Source organism: Castor canadensis, chromosome 11 (genome assembly GCF_047511655.1).
Source record: "Castor canadensis chromosome 11, mCasCan1.hap1v2, whole genome shotgun sequence".
Lineage (NCBI taxonomy): Eukaryota > Metazoa > Chordata > Mammalia > Rodentia > Castoridae > Castor > Castor canadensis.
The window spans coordinates 139,129,877-139,148,987 of record NC_133396.1 but is presented as its reverse complement, the minus strand read 5'-3'; the positions used below and the strand labels follow the sequence as shown (position 1 = coordinate 139,148,987).

The window sequence follows — 19,111 nt, the reverse complement described above, 5'->3', positions numbered from 1 at the left end:
GTCTCAGAGGAACTAAGTTACTTATCTGAGATCAGAGGAAGAGGGATTGATATATTTTAGACTAAATTTATGTACATGCAGTACTTGGTCAAGTCTTCAGCTACCCTCTGTAACTATTAATGCACTATAAAGTGTGACAAGTTTAGAAGACATTTTGTGGTTTGCTGTCATTATTGTTTCTGTTATGTTTTTCTTCTTCACTGATGTACAATTCAATTAATTTTCTGGTTGAGCCATTCTCAATTGGGGGTGATTTTGTTCCCCAGGAAACATTTGGCAATGTGTGGAAATGCTTTTGGTTGTTACAACTGAATGTTATGGAATATTTCAAAGGTTTAATGTATTTCCTCAGCTGGTTGTATGATCAAGAGACACTCAGACACCTAAGTGACATGTGTGTGTATGTTTGTGTTCTTATTTTTATACATTACATATTTATGTGGGTTTCCAACATGAACAAAAGGGAAAGGGGTCCTTTACTACCTCATGAATTGTGCTCTTAAAACTTGTAAATACTCATAGACTCAAAAAGCCAAATTCAAATTTTTTCGGTCTATAAGGATCAAAAATTCATTAATATTCACCTGTTCTCTCCCACATCACTCTGTCTACATGTGCCCTGAAAATAAAGTTAATTAACTGAAGAGAAGGCACAAGCTCCAGAATAAAGGCAGGAATCGTCACAGGCCTCTGCAGATACACCGTGTGGGAACATCAGCTGTCAGTGATGTGTGCGGTATTTCATTGCTAGCTAGCAATATAGCTAGTTAGTGAAAGTGCCAATGCCTTAAAATGCTTTATTTTGTGTTGGTTTTGTTTGTCAAACTAGAGAGGATTCAGTATCAGTCTCGTTCATATGTGTTCACAAGTTCTTTTGCATTGAATTAAATAAAATGGAGGAAAAAACAAATCTCCTAGAAACTGCCTTCAGTCCTGGGCATTGTCACTGGCGTGTGTGATGTGACGTGACAACCACTTCTCTGAGAACACTATTAACAGTAGGTAGTGGCTCAGATTTTCACACTTCTTAATAACAAGGCTCAGATAGGGACTGGGGGTGTGGCACGCTCAAGGCCCTAAATTCCATCCAGCACCACAAGTAAGTAAAGGAATAAGGCAAAGGAAAAATCAGGGATCATTTCTAATTTATAACTTGGCAAGGGCTGTATCTGAAAGCTTCCTCTGTGTGACCATGAAGGAGAGGAGTCAGGGTAACAGGACAGACTTTTTTCCAAAGAGGGAAAGAGAGGCAGAGCATGGGAACCATGAAAAAGGCAACAGACATCTGAAAAGTTACACAGAAACAGAATGGCCACCCAGACAGCAGCAGGAAATAGTCCCCAGCACCAACCCCAGTTCCCCAGGGAAGGAAGGAAAGCCAAAGCCACAACTACAAGGTACAATAGGTGGCCCTGGTGACAGACTGGCAGTCCAAGCTGCAGGGCAAGCTGACAGTTCTCATTAGTCTTAGATCCAGTGGGGACTCAGTGCAAAGCTGAGTATTCCTGCCTGACAGGCCAGCATTGAGGAAGAAACCTACTTTGTTGCTCTGCAGGTCTCAGAGAGCTATAGACCAGCACCATCTTGAGATGGGGCCTACTGTCAGAGACTGAGCTATTCTGGAGGCCTGAAAACAAGGAACAACTGCAACTCAGGGAGCCTAGACACAACCCCTGCTACAGTGTTTGGGCTGGACACAGCCAGGGGAGGCTGTCATTACGAGGAGGACAGGAGGACTTGGACCCATTGAGAAGTCTGGGCAGTGCGGAGCTTGAGATGACAGGGGCATGGTAGTCAGTGGCTCCACCCTCTGTGGCAAAGAGTAAGTGCCATCACTGTGTATCACCACAGAGACTGAGAGATCCAAGCCTGAGGCTGAGCCAGCGGACTGCTCTCTGGCACTGCCTCCTTGCTGAACCCAGATCCAGCAGATCATACTATTTCTCCAGCTTCCTCCCTCCCACAGGGTGATTTACTCCTGGGTGGGATCTGAAAGCTTTGAGACCAGCAGGAAGAGAAGTCTGGGCAGCAGGGAGTTAGGCTGTGAAGGGCCCAGTGATCTGTGGTGAGGAGGGAGCCCATCATCTGTGTATCACTGCAGAGACTAAGAGATCCAAGCCCACACCCACGTGAGGATTGCTGCCTCTCTGCTGAACCCAGGTCCAGCAGATTGCTATTTCCTAAGCTTCCTCCCTCCTGCAGGGTGATTTACTGCTGGAGGATAACTGACAGCTCTGAAACCTGCAGGCAGAGCATGGGGGTTTCCTTAGTTCTCTCTCTCCCATGCAGATCTCAGGGCTCTTTTTGTTCTGCCCATTCTCTTATGCACTCAGGGGAAACCCCTTGGCTTAAACCTTTGCCTCTCCTGGGTGAACAGATGGGGGTATGGAGTGAGAGGGAAGCTACCCAGCCTACAGACTGCAAAACTTGTTAGAGCCAGTAGTGGCTCTAGGTTTGCAAAGGAGGAAAGCAGCTAAAGTGAATGCAGCACTGATGCTCACAAGTGATCCTCTATGGGCCTGGCCCCAGACTACACACTGCACCAGCCAACACAGTTGTTGCTGTTATGGTGGTTTGTTTTCTCCTCTCTGAGGGGTAAGGCAGATTGAGCATTCAAGAGAAGACTGTTCACTAAGTAAACCAAATCAAATTGGAAGAGATATCCATCCCAACAGATGTGTAAATCACGACCAAAAAACATATGAAATACAAAAAAGCAAGGTAATATGAGTCCTTCAAAAGCTTATAAGTCCTCAATAACTGAATCCAAAGGCACTGAAGTATCTGAAGGCAAAAGAATTAAAAAATATACTTTTAGAAATGATCAATGACCTTGAAGAGCATTGAAACAAATAGTTGAATGAAGTGAGGAAGTCAATTCAACACTTGGATGAGATATGGCTGGTGGAGTGGCTCAAGTGGTAGAGCACCTGCCTAGTAAGCATGAGGCCCTGAGTTCAAACAAACAAAAAAAGACTTGGATGAGAAAGTCAGCAACATAGATGAGAAATTCAGCAAAGATCTGAGATTCTGCAAACAAACAAATGTTGGAAATTAAAAACTCAATAAATCAAGTAAAAAACCACAGTGGAAAGTACCACTAATAGATTAGACCATGCTGAAGAAAGAATGTTAGGGATTGAAGACAAGGTTGAGGAAATGATTACAATCAAGCAGAAATAATAATAATAAAAACAAGCATAACCACCATTTTCCAGAACTCTGGGACATGACCAAGAGACCAAACCTAAGAATCCATGAGTTAGAAGAAGGAGCTAAGATACAAGCCTAAAGGCATAGAAAGCCTATCCATAGAAATTATAGCAGAGAATTTCCTGAAACTAGTGAAGGATATGAATATCACAATACAGAAGGCATAAAGAACCCCAAAACAGACATGAACAGAAAAGAACCTCTCCAGGTCACATTAAAGTCAAAATGCTAAGATCACAGAGAAAAAATATTGAAAACTGCAAAAGAAAAATGCCAATTTATTTACAAAGGCAAACCTATTAGAATCATATCTCTCCACAGAAACTCTAAAATCCAGGATCCAGAAAAGTTATCCTTTAAAAATCAATGGAGAAAATAAATACCATCAAAATAAGCACAAACTAAAGCAATTCATGACCACTCAGCCAGCACTGCCAAAGATACTTAAAGGAATCCTGAACACAGATGAGAAGGAAAGACAGTCAAAAATGAGAGTCCAGGAAAGAATAAATTTCAGGAGCAGTATAGATAAACAAATGAGAAAAAGGAAAGAGAATGGGGCATGCTCATAGAACAAGGAAGAAGGAAAGGGACAAACAGTAACTTAAATCAGCCAGAAAGAAAATTTACAGGAATCAGCAAAGCCTCTCAGTAATAACCCTAAGTGTAAATGGTCTTAACTCTCCAATTAAAAGACACAGATTGACTGACTTGATCAAAGACAAAATCCACTGTTTGTCAACTGCAATAGACATACTTCACTGGCAAAGATACACACAGAGTGAAACTGGAAGCATGGAAAATGATATGCCAAGCAAGTGGAAACCCAAAGCTACCAGGAGTAGCTATGCTCATATCTGGCAAAGTAGATGTCAAGCCAAAATTATTCAGAAGACTAAAGGTCACTATTTATTATTAAAGGAAACAGTCCATCATGAAGATATAACAATTGTAAATGTGTATGTACCAAATGTTGGCAAATTCAATTTCATAAAGCAAGTAGTATTGTATATAAAGAGACTGATAAATATAGCAGTAATAATAGGAAACCTCAATACTCCATTCTCATTAATAGATAGATCATCCAGACAAAAAGAATCAACAAAGACACTTCAGGCTCAAACCTCACCATAGAGCAAATGGACTTAGCACAGAGAACTCTACCCAACAGTTACAGAACACACATTCCTCTCTGTAGCCCATGTAACTTTCTCCAAGACACATCAAATTTTAGACTACAAATCAAGTCTTGACAATTATAAGAAGACAGGCATGGTGGTGTAGGCCAGAGATCTCAGCTGCTCCACAGGCAGAGGCAGGCACATTGTGTGCTTAATGCCAGCTTGGAAAAACTCAGTGAGACCCTCTCTCAAAAACAAAATACAAGCAAAAGGGGTGGGGGCATGGCTTAAATGGAAATACTTGCCTAGCATGTCCAAGAAACTTAGTTCAATCCCCAGTACCTCAAAGAAAGAAAGAAAATTGAAATAGCTTCTTGAGTTTTATCAGATTATAATAGAATAAAATTAGACATCAGTAGGAAGAAAAACTATAGAAACTACACAGATATATATGGAGATTGAGCAATACACTTTGAACAACTGATGATTGGTGGGTCATTGAACAAATCAGGGAAGAAATTTAAAAATGACTAAAGTCACATGAAAACCAAAATACAACATTTGAGAACTCATAGGATGCAGCACAAGCAGTTCTAAGAGTGAAGTTTATAGCTATGAGTGTCTATGTTTTTTTTAAAAGTCAGAGAGTTCTCAAATAAATAATCTAATGATGCATGCCAAACTCCTAGAAAAACAAGACTGAGCCAAATCTCAAATTAGTAAACAGAAATAAATAATAAAGACGAGGGCAGAAATTAATGAACTGGAGACTACATGACTAATTAGAGAATAAGTGAAAAAAAGAATTGGCTCTTTGATAAAGATTGACGAACCCTTAGCTGAACTAAACAGAGGGAACGCCCAAATTAATGAAATTAGAGAGGAAAAAGGTAGTATCACAAACTCAGAGAATTGTCAGGGAATAGTTTAAAAGCATACATTCCAATAAATTGGAAAATAAGAACAAATTGGATAAACTTCCAGGCATATATGACCTACAAAATATGAACCAACAGCCTATGAACAAACAAATCTGTAACCAACAATGAAACTGATGTAGTAATAAAGGCTCTCCCAAAAAAGAAAATTCAGGACTGGACAGACTCACTGCTGCATTCTACCAGACGTTCAAACACTCCCAAACTATTCGAGAAGGAATGCTCCCAAACTCAGGGAAGCCAGGGTCACCCTGATACCCAAACTGTACAAGGACATAATGAAAACAGAAAACTATAGGCCAATTTCTTAGATGATCATAAATGCAAAAATTCATAATGAAACACTTGCAAACTGAATTCAACAACACATTAAAAGATCATATGCTATTATCAAGTTGGTTTCATTCCAGGGAAGCAAGGATGGTCCAACAGACACAATCAATAAACAAAATACAGCACATAAAATAGACTCAAGGACAAAAAAAATCACATGATCATCTCAATAGATGCAGAAAAAGCCTTTGACAAAATTCAGTTGCTGTTCATGATAAAAACTCTAAAGAAACTAGAAATAGAAGGAGCAAAGATCAACCCAATAAAGGTTATGTAAGACAAACCACCACAAATATCATAGTAAATAGAGAAAAACCGAAAGCATTTCCTCTGAAGTCAGGAATAAGACAAGGGTGTCCGCTCTCTCCAGTCTTATTCACTATAGTGCTTGAATTCTTAGCCAGAGCAATAAGGCAAGAAAAAGAAACAAAAGGTACACAAACAGAAAATGAAGAAAATAAAGACTCTAAAGATTCAACCAGAAAACTCTTAGATCAACAAAGTAGCACAATATGAAATCAACATACAAAAATCAGAAGCTTTTCTGAACACCTATCATGACCAGACTGAGAAAGAAATCAGAAAAACAATCCCTTTCACAATAGCCTCAAAGAATGCCTAGGAATAAACTTAACTAAGGAGGTAAAAGGCCTCTACAATTAAAAACATAAAATACTGAAGAAATGAATTGAAGAAGAAATTAGAAAGATTTTCCATGTTCATTGCTGGGTAGAATGAATATTGTGAAAATGACTATATTACCAAAATCAATCTACATATTCAATGCAATCCTCATCACAATTGCAATGTCATCCTTCACAGCAATAGAAAAGACATCTTAAAACTTATATGGAAGCACAAAAGACCCAAAACAACCAAGTCAATCCTGAGCAAAAAGGGTAAGGCTGGAGGCATCCCAATACCTGAATTCAGATTATACTCCAGAGTCACAGTAACAAAAACAACATAGTGTCACATGCATGCGCGTGTGGGCACGCGCGCGCGCACACACACACACACACACACACACACACGACAGAACGTAGACCAATGCACTATGGCAGAGGACCCAGAAATAATTCCACAGAACAACATCCACATATCTATCTGATTCTCGACAAAGATGTCAAAATCATACTTTGGAGAAAAAAGACAGCTTATTCAACAAATGGCATTAGAAAAACTGGATAGCCATATATAGAAAACTGAAATTAAACCTCTACTTCAAATCAGACCTATACAAAACTGATTCAAAATGCATCAAAGACTTTAATGTAAGACCTGAAAGTTTACTATGGGGAAACACTTGAAGATGTAGGCACAGGGGCAACAACTTTCTGAGTAGGACTCCAATTGCCCAGGAAATAAGAACAAGAATTGACAAATGGGATTATATCTGATTCAAAAGCTTCTGCACAGCAAAGGAAATGATTATCAGGGGGAAGAGACAGCCTACAGAATGGGAAAAAAATCTATGCCAGCTATTCATTGGATAAAGGATTAATATCCAGGATATACAAGGAGCTCAAAAAATTAAACACCAAAAAAACCACATAATCCAATTACTAAATGGACAAATGACCTGAACATATAGTTCTCAAAAGAATTACAAATAGCAGCCAGGTGCCGGTCGCTCACAGAATCCCAGCTACTCAGGAAGCAGAGATCAAGAGGATCAAGGTACGAAGCCAGCACCTGCCAGATGGTTCATAAGACCCTATCTTGAAAAAAAAGAAAGAAAACCAGGCCTGGTGGAGTGGCTCAAGTGGTAGAGCACCTGCCTAGCAAGAGTGAGGCCTTGAGTTCAAACCTCAGTTCTGCCAAAAATAAATACACAAATAAAGCAAAACAAAAAAATTACAAATGGCCAATAAACACATGAAAAAATGTTCAATATCCTTAACCATAAAGGAAATGCAAAGAAAAACTACACTGAAGTTCCACCTTACCCTAGTCAGAATGGTTATCATCAGGAGGAAAGGGAAGGAGGAACCTTGTAAGCTGTTGGTGAGAATGTCAATTAGTGCAGCTGCTGTGGAAATCAGTATCAAGTGATATAGTGCCCTTCCATGGGCACGTACCAATAGGTCAGCACAAGACACCTGCACACCCATGTTTACTGCAGCACTATTCACAAAAAACAGTCATAGAGTCAGTCTATGTGCCCATCACATATGGATGGACAAAGAAGATATGCTCAACACTGGGCACCAGTAGCTTACGCCTGTAATCTTAACTACTTGGGAGGCGGAAATCAGGAGGATTGTGGTTGGAGGCCAACCCAGGCAATGACAGTGAGACCCTGTCTCAAAAATAGCCAACACAAACCAAACAAGGGCTGGTGGAGTGGCTCAAGTAGTAGAGTAACTGACTGCCTAGCAAACATGAAGCTTTGAGTTCAAATCCCAGTACCAAAAAAAAGTGGTATATTTATACAGTGGAGTATTATTTGGCCATAAAGAAGAATGAAATTGTGTCATTTGCAGGAAATTAGGTGGAATTGGAGATCATTGCAGCATCACTGTATATTCTGGATATGAATGAGGTAAGCCTAACTCAAAAAGTCAAATATTGCATTGTTTCTCTCATATGCAGAATCTAGATCTAAAACAAACAAACAAAGGACATAAACATAAAGGGAGGCGATTGGAGGTTGGGCTACCGTGAGGTGGGAGGAGAAAAGAGGGTGATGAGGAGAAGAATATGATTCGAAGTACAGTGTATGCACATTTGAAAATGTCATACTAAAACCTTTTTAAAATTTTTGTAGGAAAGTTATTTAAAAAGTGAGGTTGGGGGGAGAGCAGATAAGAAAAAGTAACAGGGGCAAGTATGACCCAAGTGTGTTATAGGTACGTATGGAAATACCACAGTGAAAATGCTCACTTATACAGTTAATAAACACTAGTAAAATAATTTAAAAAAATAAATGCCATGTTGCCAGGCCTGGTGAGGCGTGCCTAGAATGGTAGCTACTTGGGAGGTAGACCCAGGCAAAAGTAAGTGAGACTGTATTTCAAAAACAAGTGAGAAGTGGTGGCACAGGCCTGTAGTCCCAGCTGTGTAGGAGATGGAAGTAGGATCATGGTCTGAGGTCAACCTCAGCACAAATGTGAGACCTTACCTGAAAAACAAACCAAAAGCAAAAGGTACTGGAGGCATGCCTCAAGAGGTCGAGCACTGGCAAGCATGGGGATCTTAGTTCAATCCCCAGCAGTGCCCCCAGAAAACACCAGAAATCACAAAACAAAGGAAGACAAACAAAAAAGTTACTAACATAGTGCCAATTATTCTTATTGGTAGTTATAATTAATATTATTTAACAACAGATAAAATTTAGGTTGAAAAGCTCAAAAAAAAAGGCAAAATAAAATGTAAAAGTGGTGATCATTCAAAATTCAATAAATAATCATTAAAATCAACTTACCGGGCCTGTAACAATTGGTTTTAAGGTATAAACACCAGGGGCAGAACAGCGTAAGTCTGTAACGGGCGAGCTAGTGTAGAAGAAGCACAGGAGAGAAGCGATGACTACACACATCCAAGGCTAGTGAAAGCTCTCCCACTGTCATTAAGCCTAAGAACTTCAATTGTACACTGATTTGAAAACGATAAATACAGCAGTCTTACTTCTGTTTTCAAAGTGATTTGTCTTTCTTTTCACATCAATTTACTGGAAGGTAATTTACACCAAATCACTCTGTCGATGCTTTCTTACACATAAATACACACATGCCTTGACATTCAGGGCAAGGACGTCACCTTTTATCGTGGACATAGCAGTTCTCTGGTACAGTCCACTCAGAAAATGATGTTCCTTCATACACCAACCTAATCTGAAAAAGAAGCAAGGAGTTCAGATGAAAAATCTGCTTCGAAAATATTCACCTGGGTTCAGCTGTAGGGCTCAAATTTCTGGCTCTTATTATTTATAGAAGGACAACTAAAATTCAATTCCTTTTAAATTATACAAAGTAATATACCAAAGGAAATATCGCTTCCAGGACATTACACTACTCCCTCCAAAAATCTACAAACTTATAAAACTATTTTTTCTGGGTACTGATGATTGTACCCAAGTCCTGTGCTGTACCACTGAGCAATGTTCCTAAATCCATCACACTTTTTAATTTTATTTCACTTCAGAAATAGTCTAAGTGTCGAGGAGGAGACCATCACTTTGATAGGTTCTGCAGATAAGGTCAAATGAGTCCTGGTTCTTCATTTGAAAAATAGTCACTTTTAATTTAGAAATGTTATCATGTACTTACCACCAACTAGAATCATTGTGACTTTATCAATTGCCTTTCCTCACTTCTAAAGCTACTTTTCTCCCCCTCTTCCTTATTCCTTCATTTATAGATTCTTTATTTCCTCCCTTGAAGTATCACTTTCTGAAAATTTTTTCAGTCAGACTCAGCACTGGTCGTCTTATCAGCCAGAGTTGGAATTCAATTTCACCCCTTATTATTTGCTACACAAGAATTCTGTACATGCACATATAAAAGGTACATCATCTTTATTAGTTAAAAATGAAGATAATAATACCAGTTGTTTCATAATTTGCTATTTTAGAATTAACAACAATATATAAGAAGATAAGATGGGCAGTGATGGCTCATGCCTATAGTCCTTGCTACTTGGAAGGCTGAGATTGGGAGAATTGTGGTTCGAGGCTGGGCAAATAGTTCTCAAAATGCAATCTCCAGAAATAACCAGAGCAAAGTGTACTGGAGGTGTGGCTCAAGTGGCTCCTGCTTTGTAATTGCAAAGTCCTGAATTCAAACCCCAGTTCCACCAAAAAAACAAACAAACAAAGAAGAGGAGGATAAAAGAGGACAGGGAATGGTAGAGCACACCTGTAATTCCCAGTACTCAGGGAGGCAGAAGCAGGGGGATGTTAAGTTCAAGGACAACCTAGACTACATAGTGAGACCTTGTTTCAAAACAAAGAAAAGGGCTGAGGGTATGATTCAAGTGGTAGAGCACCTGCTTAGTAAGCACAAAGTCCTGAGTTCAAACCCCAGTGCTTCCAAAGAAAAAAACCAAAACAACAAACAAACAGACAACAAGAGAGGTAAGGCAAGATGGTGAAAAAGAAAGGTCTACTGTTTTGACTCCATGAATGAGAAGAGTCAGGTAACATAGGAGAGGCTATGTGCTGAAGACAGAAAGAGAGGAAGAGAATCAGGAATCACAAAAGAGGTAGCAGGAATGGCAGAAAAGCATGGAAAAACAGAGGCAAGAGAGAAAAAGCAGTGAACAGTTCCAAACCCATCCATGGCTTCCCAGGAAAGGGAGGGGAAGCTGAAGACTCCATCACAAGGTAAGACAGATGACCCAGGCAAGAGACTAGCAATTCTAGCTGCAAGATAAATCCACACCTCCCATAGGCCTTAAAGTCACTCCAGGGATTTGTGCAACAGTAACTGCTCTGGTGCGGAAGGCTAACCTTGGGGAAGAAAGACATTCTGTTGCTCTCTTTATCTTGAAGGGGATAGCATAGTAACATCTTGTTTTAGACCTTACTTACTCTGGAGGCCTAAAAACAAAGAACAATCCTGATTTAGGGAGACTTGGGACCTCTATCGTGCAGTCTGGGTGAGAGATGGCCACAAGAAGGTCTGATCTGGTCCCACAGAGAAATTCAAGAGTGGGGAAGCTCAGGAGAAGTGAAGGGTGTTCCCCCTGGCCAGGAGTCAGTCCTGTCATCTGAGGCTTGAGTGGAAACAAAGCACCAGGCCTGTGGCTAGCTTAGTATTTTGCCCTCAAGGCCTGCTCCTGGCTGTGTATGTTGACTGGTAGGTGGGTCAGAGTTCTGTACTGAGACCCTCCACATCACTTGATAGCCACACACTCCTTCCCCAACAGGGAGCCTGAAAGCACAGAGACCCACCCCTGGAAACTGCATCCTGGCATGTGTTTCCTGACAGTCATGACTGAGAGTCCCAAGTCTAGACCCCCCTGAATCATGAAACTTCCACAGTCTCCTGCCCACAGGTTGCTGAACTGCTTGACCAGCAGGCAATGACTAGGTCCCTCAGCTCTCACCCAGCCAGTGCAAATCTCAGTGACCCATTTATTCCTCTTATTCTCTGATACATTCAGGAGTCACCCAGAGGCTTGGACACTTGCTGCCTGTGGGGGACACAAACCAAGAGTAGAAGAATGTGAGGAGCAAGTGGGAACCTGCCCAACTCACAGGTTGTAAAGCTCCCTGCAGTCAACAGATACTCTCAGTCACAAAGGAGGGAAGCTTCTATACTGAAAGCAGCCCAGAAGTGGACAAATTCCTGTTCTTTATAAGAGACTCAATCTGAGCTAGTCCACCTTAATCTGAGTAGTTCTGGGTATCAGGCCCAGTACTCTGAGCACATAGGAAAATGCTTGGTTACTGAGCCATACTCCCCAGTTCAGTGGTCAGAAATAGTACCTCGACCTGGCCACTACATTCAAAATTCAGATTTTTTAAACTGAAAGGCCACAGGTGATTAAACTTCCAACTAACAACTTGCTCTAAGATGTATACATCCTAAAGTAGAAACACAACTAATATAAAAAAGTAATGCAATGTGTTTCCACCAAAACCCAACAATTCCACAATCAAGGACTTGAACAATAATGATGCAGATGAAATTTCAATGAACCCAAAACAATAACAATAAGAATGATGAACAGAACTAAAGAGGACAGTTATAAGCACCTGAGTGAATTCAGCAAGAATACAAATGAGCAACTGAAAGAATTCAAGAGAATTCAAATAAACAACTGAGTGAAATAAGAAAAACATTGCAGGATATGAAAGAGGAATTCAATAAAGATATCCTCAAAAAGAGCAAATTGAAATCCTGGAAATGAAAAGCTCAGTAACGCAAATAAAAAACTCATTGGAAAGCCTTGTTAATAGAATGTAATAAGTTGAAAACAGAATATCATGATTAAAGATAAAGTGAAGGAATTAGATCAACTAGACAGAGACAAAGGAAAAATACTAAGAAAATGTGAATGAAACATGCAAGACTCCTGGGATACCACAAAAACAACAACCTACAAATTATGGGTATAGAAGGAGGAGGATATAATATATTCAATAAAATAATAATTGAAAATTTCCCCAATCTTGAGATAGAAAAGGTGATCCAGGTACAGGAAGCATTCTGAACACTCAAACAGACAACATCAGAAAAGAAACACAGACATATTACAGTTAAAATACTAAACATACAGAACAAAGAAAGAATATTGGAAGCTGCAAGAGAGAAGTGACAAGTCATATTAAAGGCAAACCCATCAGAATAAAATAGATTTCTTAACAGAAACACTAAAAACAAGAAAGGCATGGAATGACATATTCCAAGCCCTGAAAGAAAATAGCTGTCAACCTAAATTAATATATTCAGAAAAGTAATATTTCGTAATTGAGGCAGAAATAAAAACCTTCCATGATAAACAAAAACTAAAGGAATTCATTACCACTAAACCAGCACTGCAGAAGATACTACAAGGAATCTGACACACAGAAGAGGAAGATAAATGAAATTAGGAAAATATAGAAAGGAACAAATTCCGCCAGACAAGTAGATAAGCAAATGAGGATTAGGAAAGAAACAAACATCATAAAAGCAACAAAATGACAGGAAATACTACACACTTTCCAATAGTAACTCTGAATGTTAACGGTCTCAATTTTCCAATCAAAAGACATTGAGGGGGGGTGAATTAAAAACCCAAACCTGACCATTTGTTGCCTACAAGAAATACATTTCACTGAAAAAGACAAACAGACTGGCTTATGATAAAAAGATGGAAAAAGATTTTCCAAGAAAATGGAGCACAAAAGCAAGCAGGAGTACAATAGTCAATACCTGATAAAAAGACTTCAAACCAAGATGAGTTGGAAGAGACAAAGAAGGTCACTTCATACTGATAAAGGGAATAATCCATCAAGAGGAGCTAATGACTGTTAACATATATGCACCAAATGTTAGCATATCCTATTGCATTAAAAACAAAAACAAGCAAACACTGCTGGATTTACAAGCACAGATAGACCCCAACACAATATTAGTGGAAGAGTTCAATACCTCACACTCTCACCTATAGAAAGCTCATCCAGACAATAAATAGATTTCAGAATTAAATGATGCAATTGACCAAATGGACTTACCAAAAATCTTCAGAATATTTCATCACAGTCTTCTCAGCAAACCATGGAACTTTCTCCAAAATAAATCATATTTTAGGGCATAAAGTAAATCTTAACAAATACAAGAAAACTGAAATAACTCCCTGTCTTCTGCCAAACCACAATGGAATAAAACCATAAACAACAAAAGAAACTATAGAAGATATTCAAACATGTAGAGATAGAGCAATACATTGTTAGATGACCAGTGGATCATCGAAGAAACAAAGGGGGAAATAAAAACGTTCCTGGAAGCTAACAAAAAAATGAAAGCACAAAAAGAATAAAACAAAGGATCAATGAAATGAGAAGTTGGTTCTTTGAAAAAACAAATAAGAATGATAAACTCTTAGCCAAACTGACCAAAAGAAGGAGGGAAAAGACCAAAATTAATAAAATGAAAGATAAAAAAGGGGATATCACAACAAATACCAATACAACCCAATGAATGCCAGAGAATCATTAAGGAGTACTTTGAAAATTTATAATCTAATAAACTGGAAAATCTAGGAGAAATTTCTCCAGATGCATTTTGGCCTACCCAAATTGAACTCAGAGAATATAAACCACTTAAACAGATCTATAACAAGCAATGAGATTGAAGTAGTAACTAAGAGGATTCCAACAAAGGGAAACAAGGACTGCATGGATTCGCTGCTGAATTCTATCAGGCCTTTAAAGAAGAACCAGCAGCAATGCTCCTCAAACTAGTCCATGAAATAGAAAGGGAAGAAACATGACCAAACTCATTCTGTGAAGCCAGTACTACCTGACAGCAAACCCTGAAAAGGACATAACAAAAAAGAAAATTATAAATCAGGGTCCTAGGGAACAAATATGCAAAAACTCTCAATAAAACACTGGCAAACCAAATTCAGCAACACATTAAAAAGATCATACACCATGATCATGTAGGTTTTGTTCCAGGGAAATGAGGATGGTTCAGTATACATGAATAGATAAATGTAACACAGCATATAAACAGAATCAAGGACAAAACCACATGTCATCTCAACAGAAGCAAAAAAACCCTTTGACAGAACTCAACATCCTTTCATGATAAAATCTCTAAAGAAGCTAGGAACAGAAGGAATGTACCTCAATGAAATAAAAGCTATATATGACAAACCTATAGCCAACATTGTACTACACAGGGAAATACTGAAATCATTCCCCCTAAAATCAGGAATGAGAAAGAAATGAAAGAGCTTCAAGCAGGGAAAGAAGAAGTTAAATTACACCTATCTGCAGATACTTAAAAGACCGTAAAGTTTCCACTGGCCTAGCAAGTGTGAGGTCTTGAGTACCACAAAAAAAAAAAAAAAAAAAAAAAGAGAAAGAAAGAAAGAAAAAATTCCACTGGACTGGAAAACGAGATCTGATAAACATTTGTGGCAATGTAGCAGGATATAAAATTAACACCTGTATCTTTTCTATATACCAACATTCAATAGGCTGGGAAAGAAATCAGGAAAATGATCCCATTCTTAATAGCCTAAAAAAAAAAAAAAAGAAACCTAGGAATAAACTTAACTGAGGAAGTAAAAGATCTCTATAAGGAAAACTATAAAACTGAAAAATACACCAGAAGATGGAAAGACCTCCAGTGTTCGTGAGTTGGTAGAATTAACACTGTGAAAATGCTATACTACCAAGAGCAATCTATAGATTTAGTGCAATTCCCATTAAAATCCCAATGCCATTCCTCACAGAAATAGAAAAATCAATCCTAAAATTAGGGCATAAAATAATTATGCCCTAATATAAAATATAAAAGACTTCAAATATCAAAAGCAATCCTGAACAAAAAAGGGCAATGCTGAAGGTTTCACAATACCTGATTCAAATTATACTACAGAGCAAAAACAGCACGGTACTGACACAAAAATGGACATGAAGACGAGTGGAACAGAACAGAAGACCCAGAAATAAATCCACACAGCTACAGCCATCTGATTTTTAACAAAGGAGCCAAAAACATACATTGGAGGTAAGACAGTTTCTTCAACAAATGGCTCTGGGAAAAAAGGTTATCTACATGCAGAAGACTGACACTAGACCCCTATCTCTCACCCTGTACAAAATCAATTCAAAATGCATCAAAGATACATTAATGTAAGATCGGAAACTTTGAAACTATTATAGGAAACATGGGGAAAACTATGGAAGATGTAGCCATAGACAATTATTTTCTGAAGACGATTCCAATTGCCCAGGAAATAACAGCAAGAATTAACAAATGGAACTAGGTGCTGGTGGCTCATGCCTGCGATCCTAGTTATGCAGGAAGCAGAGATCAGGATGATGGTAGTTCAAAGCCAGCCATGGATAAATAGTTAGCAAGATCCCATCTTGAAAATACCCAACACAAAACAGGGCTGGTGGAATAGCTCAAGTGGTAGAGTGCCTGCCTAGCAAGTATTAAGCCCTGGGTTCAAACCCCAGAACCACCAAAAAAAAAAAGGCAAATTGTACTGCATCAAATTAAAAAGCTTCTGCACAGCAATGAAACAACTATTAGAATCAGGAGACAACCCATAGAATGGAGAAAATTTCTGCAAGCTACTCAACAGATAAAGGCTAATATCCAGAATATACAAAGAACTCAAAAATTAAATACCAAAAAGACAAGCAATCCAATTAACAAATGGGCAAATTAACATAACAGACAGTTCTCAGAAGAAGCAGCATAAATGGCCAATAAATGCATGAAGGAATGAATGTTCAACATACTCAACCATAAATGCAAATAAAAATTTGCATTTGTTATAATGACACTCCATCTCATCCCAGTCAGGATGACTATCATCATGAAGACAAAAAACAACAAATGCTGGTGAGGATGTTAAGTAAAATGGACCCTTATACATTGTTGGCAAAAATGTTTAATAGTGCAGTGATTATGGAAATCAACATGGAGTTTCATGATAAATCTTAATACAGGCCTACCTTACAACCCTGCCATACCACCCTTGGCATATATCAACAGTAGTATAATTGACATACAAGAGACATACCCATGCACCCATGTTTATAACAGCACTATTCACAGTAGCCAAAGTAGAATCAGCCTTGGTGCCCAATGAAAGGATAAAGAAAATGTGGCATGTTGTCTGGAGGAAAATAGATGGAACCAGAGATCATCATGTTGAGTGAGATAAGCTAAGCTCAAAAGGCTAAATATTGCATGGTTTCATTCATATGTGTACTAAAATGATGAAATCAGACATAAGTGCAAAAAGTGTACCTATATATACATATGAAGATGGCATAATGAAACCTACTAAATACAGTTTGAAAAAGAGGGCTAAGAGAATATGATGGGGGCAGGTGAACCTGTAAAGTACACAGTACCCCCTTGTGCTATAAATGTACGCTTATGAAGAAATAAAAACAAAGATGAAAAAAAGACAAACTAAAAAACAAACCTAGGAAAGGAGTGAGGATGTAGCTCAATGGTACAGGGCTTGCCTAGCTGTGTGAGGCCCTGGGTTCCATCCCCAGGTTGAGAGTATAAGTGTGTATGTGTGTATGTGTGTGTGTGTGTGTGTGTGTGTGTGTGTGTGTGAGAGAGAGAGAGAGAGAGAGAGAATCTAAAGATATAAAATAAATTTGAAATGTTCAACATTTAATTAACAACTTGGTGATATGTATATTTAAAGTATATATGGAGCTAGGGGTATAGCTCAATGGGTTCTATTCCAGCACCAAATAGAAACCAAACAAGGAAACAAATAAATACATACATACCTAAAATTTGCTAATGTATAAAATATATACATTGTTTTGAATCTCACATAGAACTTTTACCAAAATTGACTACATTTATAAAGACAGTCTTAACTAATTTCAATGAATTATTATCTGGTATACCATGGTTTTTAATATTAGTGAAATAAAATTAGAATTTCTCAGAAGCATAGCTAGGACAAAATCCTATGATATTTGTAACCTTAATAAAACAACAAACAGAACAAAAAAAACCCCTGTACTTCTGAATGATTCAGTGAAGAAGAAATCATTGTGGAAATTACAAAATATTCATAAATAAACCACAAAAATGTATATTATATTATCAAAACTTGCATCTATGCTGGGCACTGGTGGCTCATACCTGTAATCCTAGCTACTCAGGAGGCAGAGATCAGGAGGATCACAGTTAGAAGCCAGCCTGGGCAAATAGTTGGTGAGACTCTATCTAGAAAAAATCCATCACAAAAAAGGGCTGGTGAAGTGGTTCAAGGTGTAGGCCCTAAGTTCAAACCCCAATACCACACACACACACACACACACACAAAAGTAGTCTCTAAGGAGATATTGCTAGCCTCAAATGTACACAAAAGAAATCCTTTAGGCATCCTAACAAAAGAATATCAGATTTCTATCAGATTTTTCAAAAGTGACAGTTCATGCCAGAATCAACAAAGTAACATATATGAAAGTAAGGCAGGCTGGAAGTAGGAAAAGTTTGGGGCTGATGTAGGTTGCCTGGGGATGGACCAGACCACCCTCACCTGGCTGGGAACCACCCCTGCCCCTCCCCACTTGTTCATTATTGGGTGGGAACCTCCTGGGCCTGCCCTCCCATGGGGTAGGATAGGTTTTAAAGGCATCTGAAAAAGAAAAGCACTCTCTCTCTGCTGGCTGACTCCACCTGCCTCCCCGCCCCTCTTCTTCTTCTTCCCTTTCGTCACCTGGCAAATGGGTGACTCCCCTTTTCTCAATAAAGCTACCCTACCTCACCCCATCTATGTGCTCTGCTTGGATTTTTCCATTTGGAGCACAAAAACCAGGATCTTCTGATCACAGACTGCACCACAGCCATTAACAAAAACAAATGGAACAATAGCAGGTAATGTTTATACCCAGGTATAGCAACTTTTAAATACGAAATGCACAGATAAACTCTTATGACCATAAAATAACTCAGGAAACATTGCTTCCATGAATTCTTCTGAAACGGGAGACTTGTGCAGGACTGAAAGCCTCCATTCAACCTTAGTGGCTTAGGTGTTCAGTCAACAGAAGGGTGGGGATTCTGGGTTCTTGAACTCCATGGACAAGGAAAGCTGAGTGTAGAGGCAGGAAAGTTTATTAAGTGAAAGAATGAAAGCTCCCATGGGAAGGGAGGGGTCCTGAGTAGGTTGGGTGTCTAGGGTTTTTTTTAATCAGACTAAGGTGTTACCCAATTTCATATGCTAACTAGGTACTGAACTAAGGCAGGTTTATTGGTTCCTTTTATGGCCATGTTCTGAGTGAACAACAGGGTTTGGAGGGGGTTGGTTCTCAAATTCTGGGAATAGTCCTCAAACTGCTTCTTT

General features: G+C 38.8%; 1 protein-coding gene across 1 annotated transcript in view; it reads right to left on the bottom strand.

Moving 5' to 3' along the window:
• The window catches only part of Catspere (catsper channel auxiliary subunit epsilon), a 130,699-nt gene that overhangs the window by 103,687 nt on the left and 7,901 nt on the right, over positions 1 to 19,111 (bottom strand). The window contains exons 3-4 of the mRNA XM_074048792.1: positions 9,368 to 9,441; positions 9,033 to 9,102 (exon numbers count right to left, since the gene is read on the bottom strand). Coding sequence (XP_073904893.1) covers positions 9,033 to 9,102; positions 9,368 to 9,441 — 144 coding nt within the window. The remainder of the gene's footprint in view (positions 1 to 9,032; positions 9,103 to 9,367; positions 9,442 to 19,111) is intronic.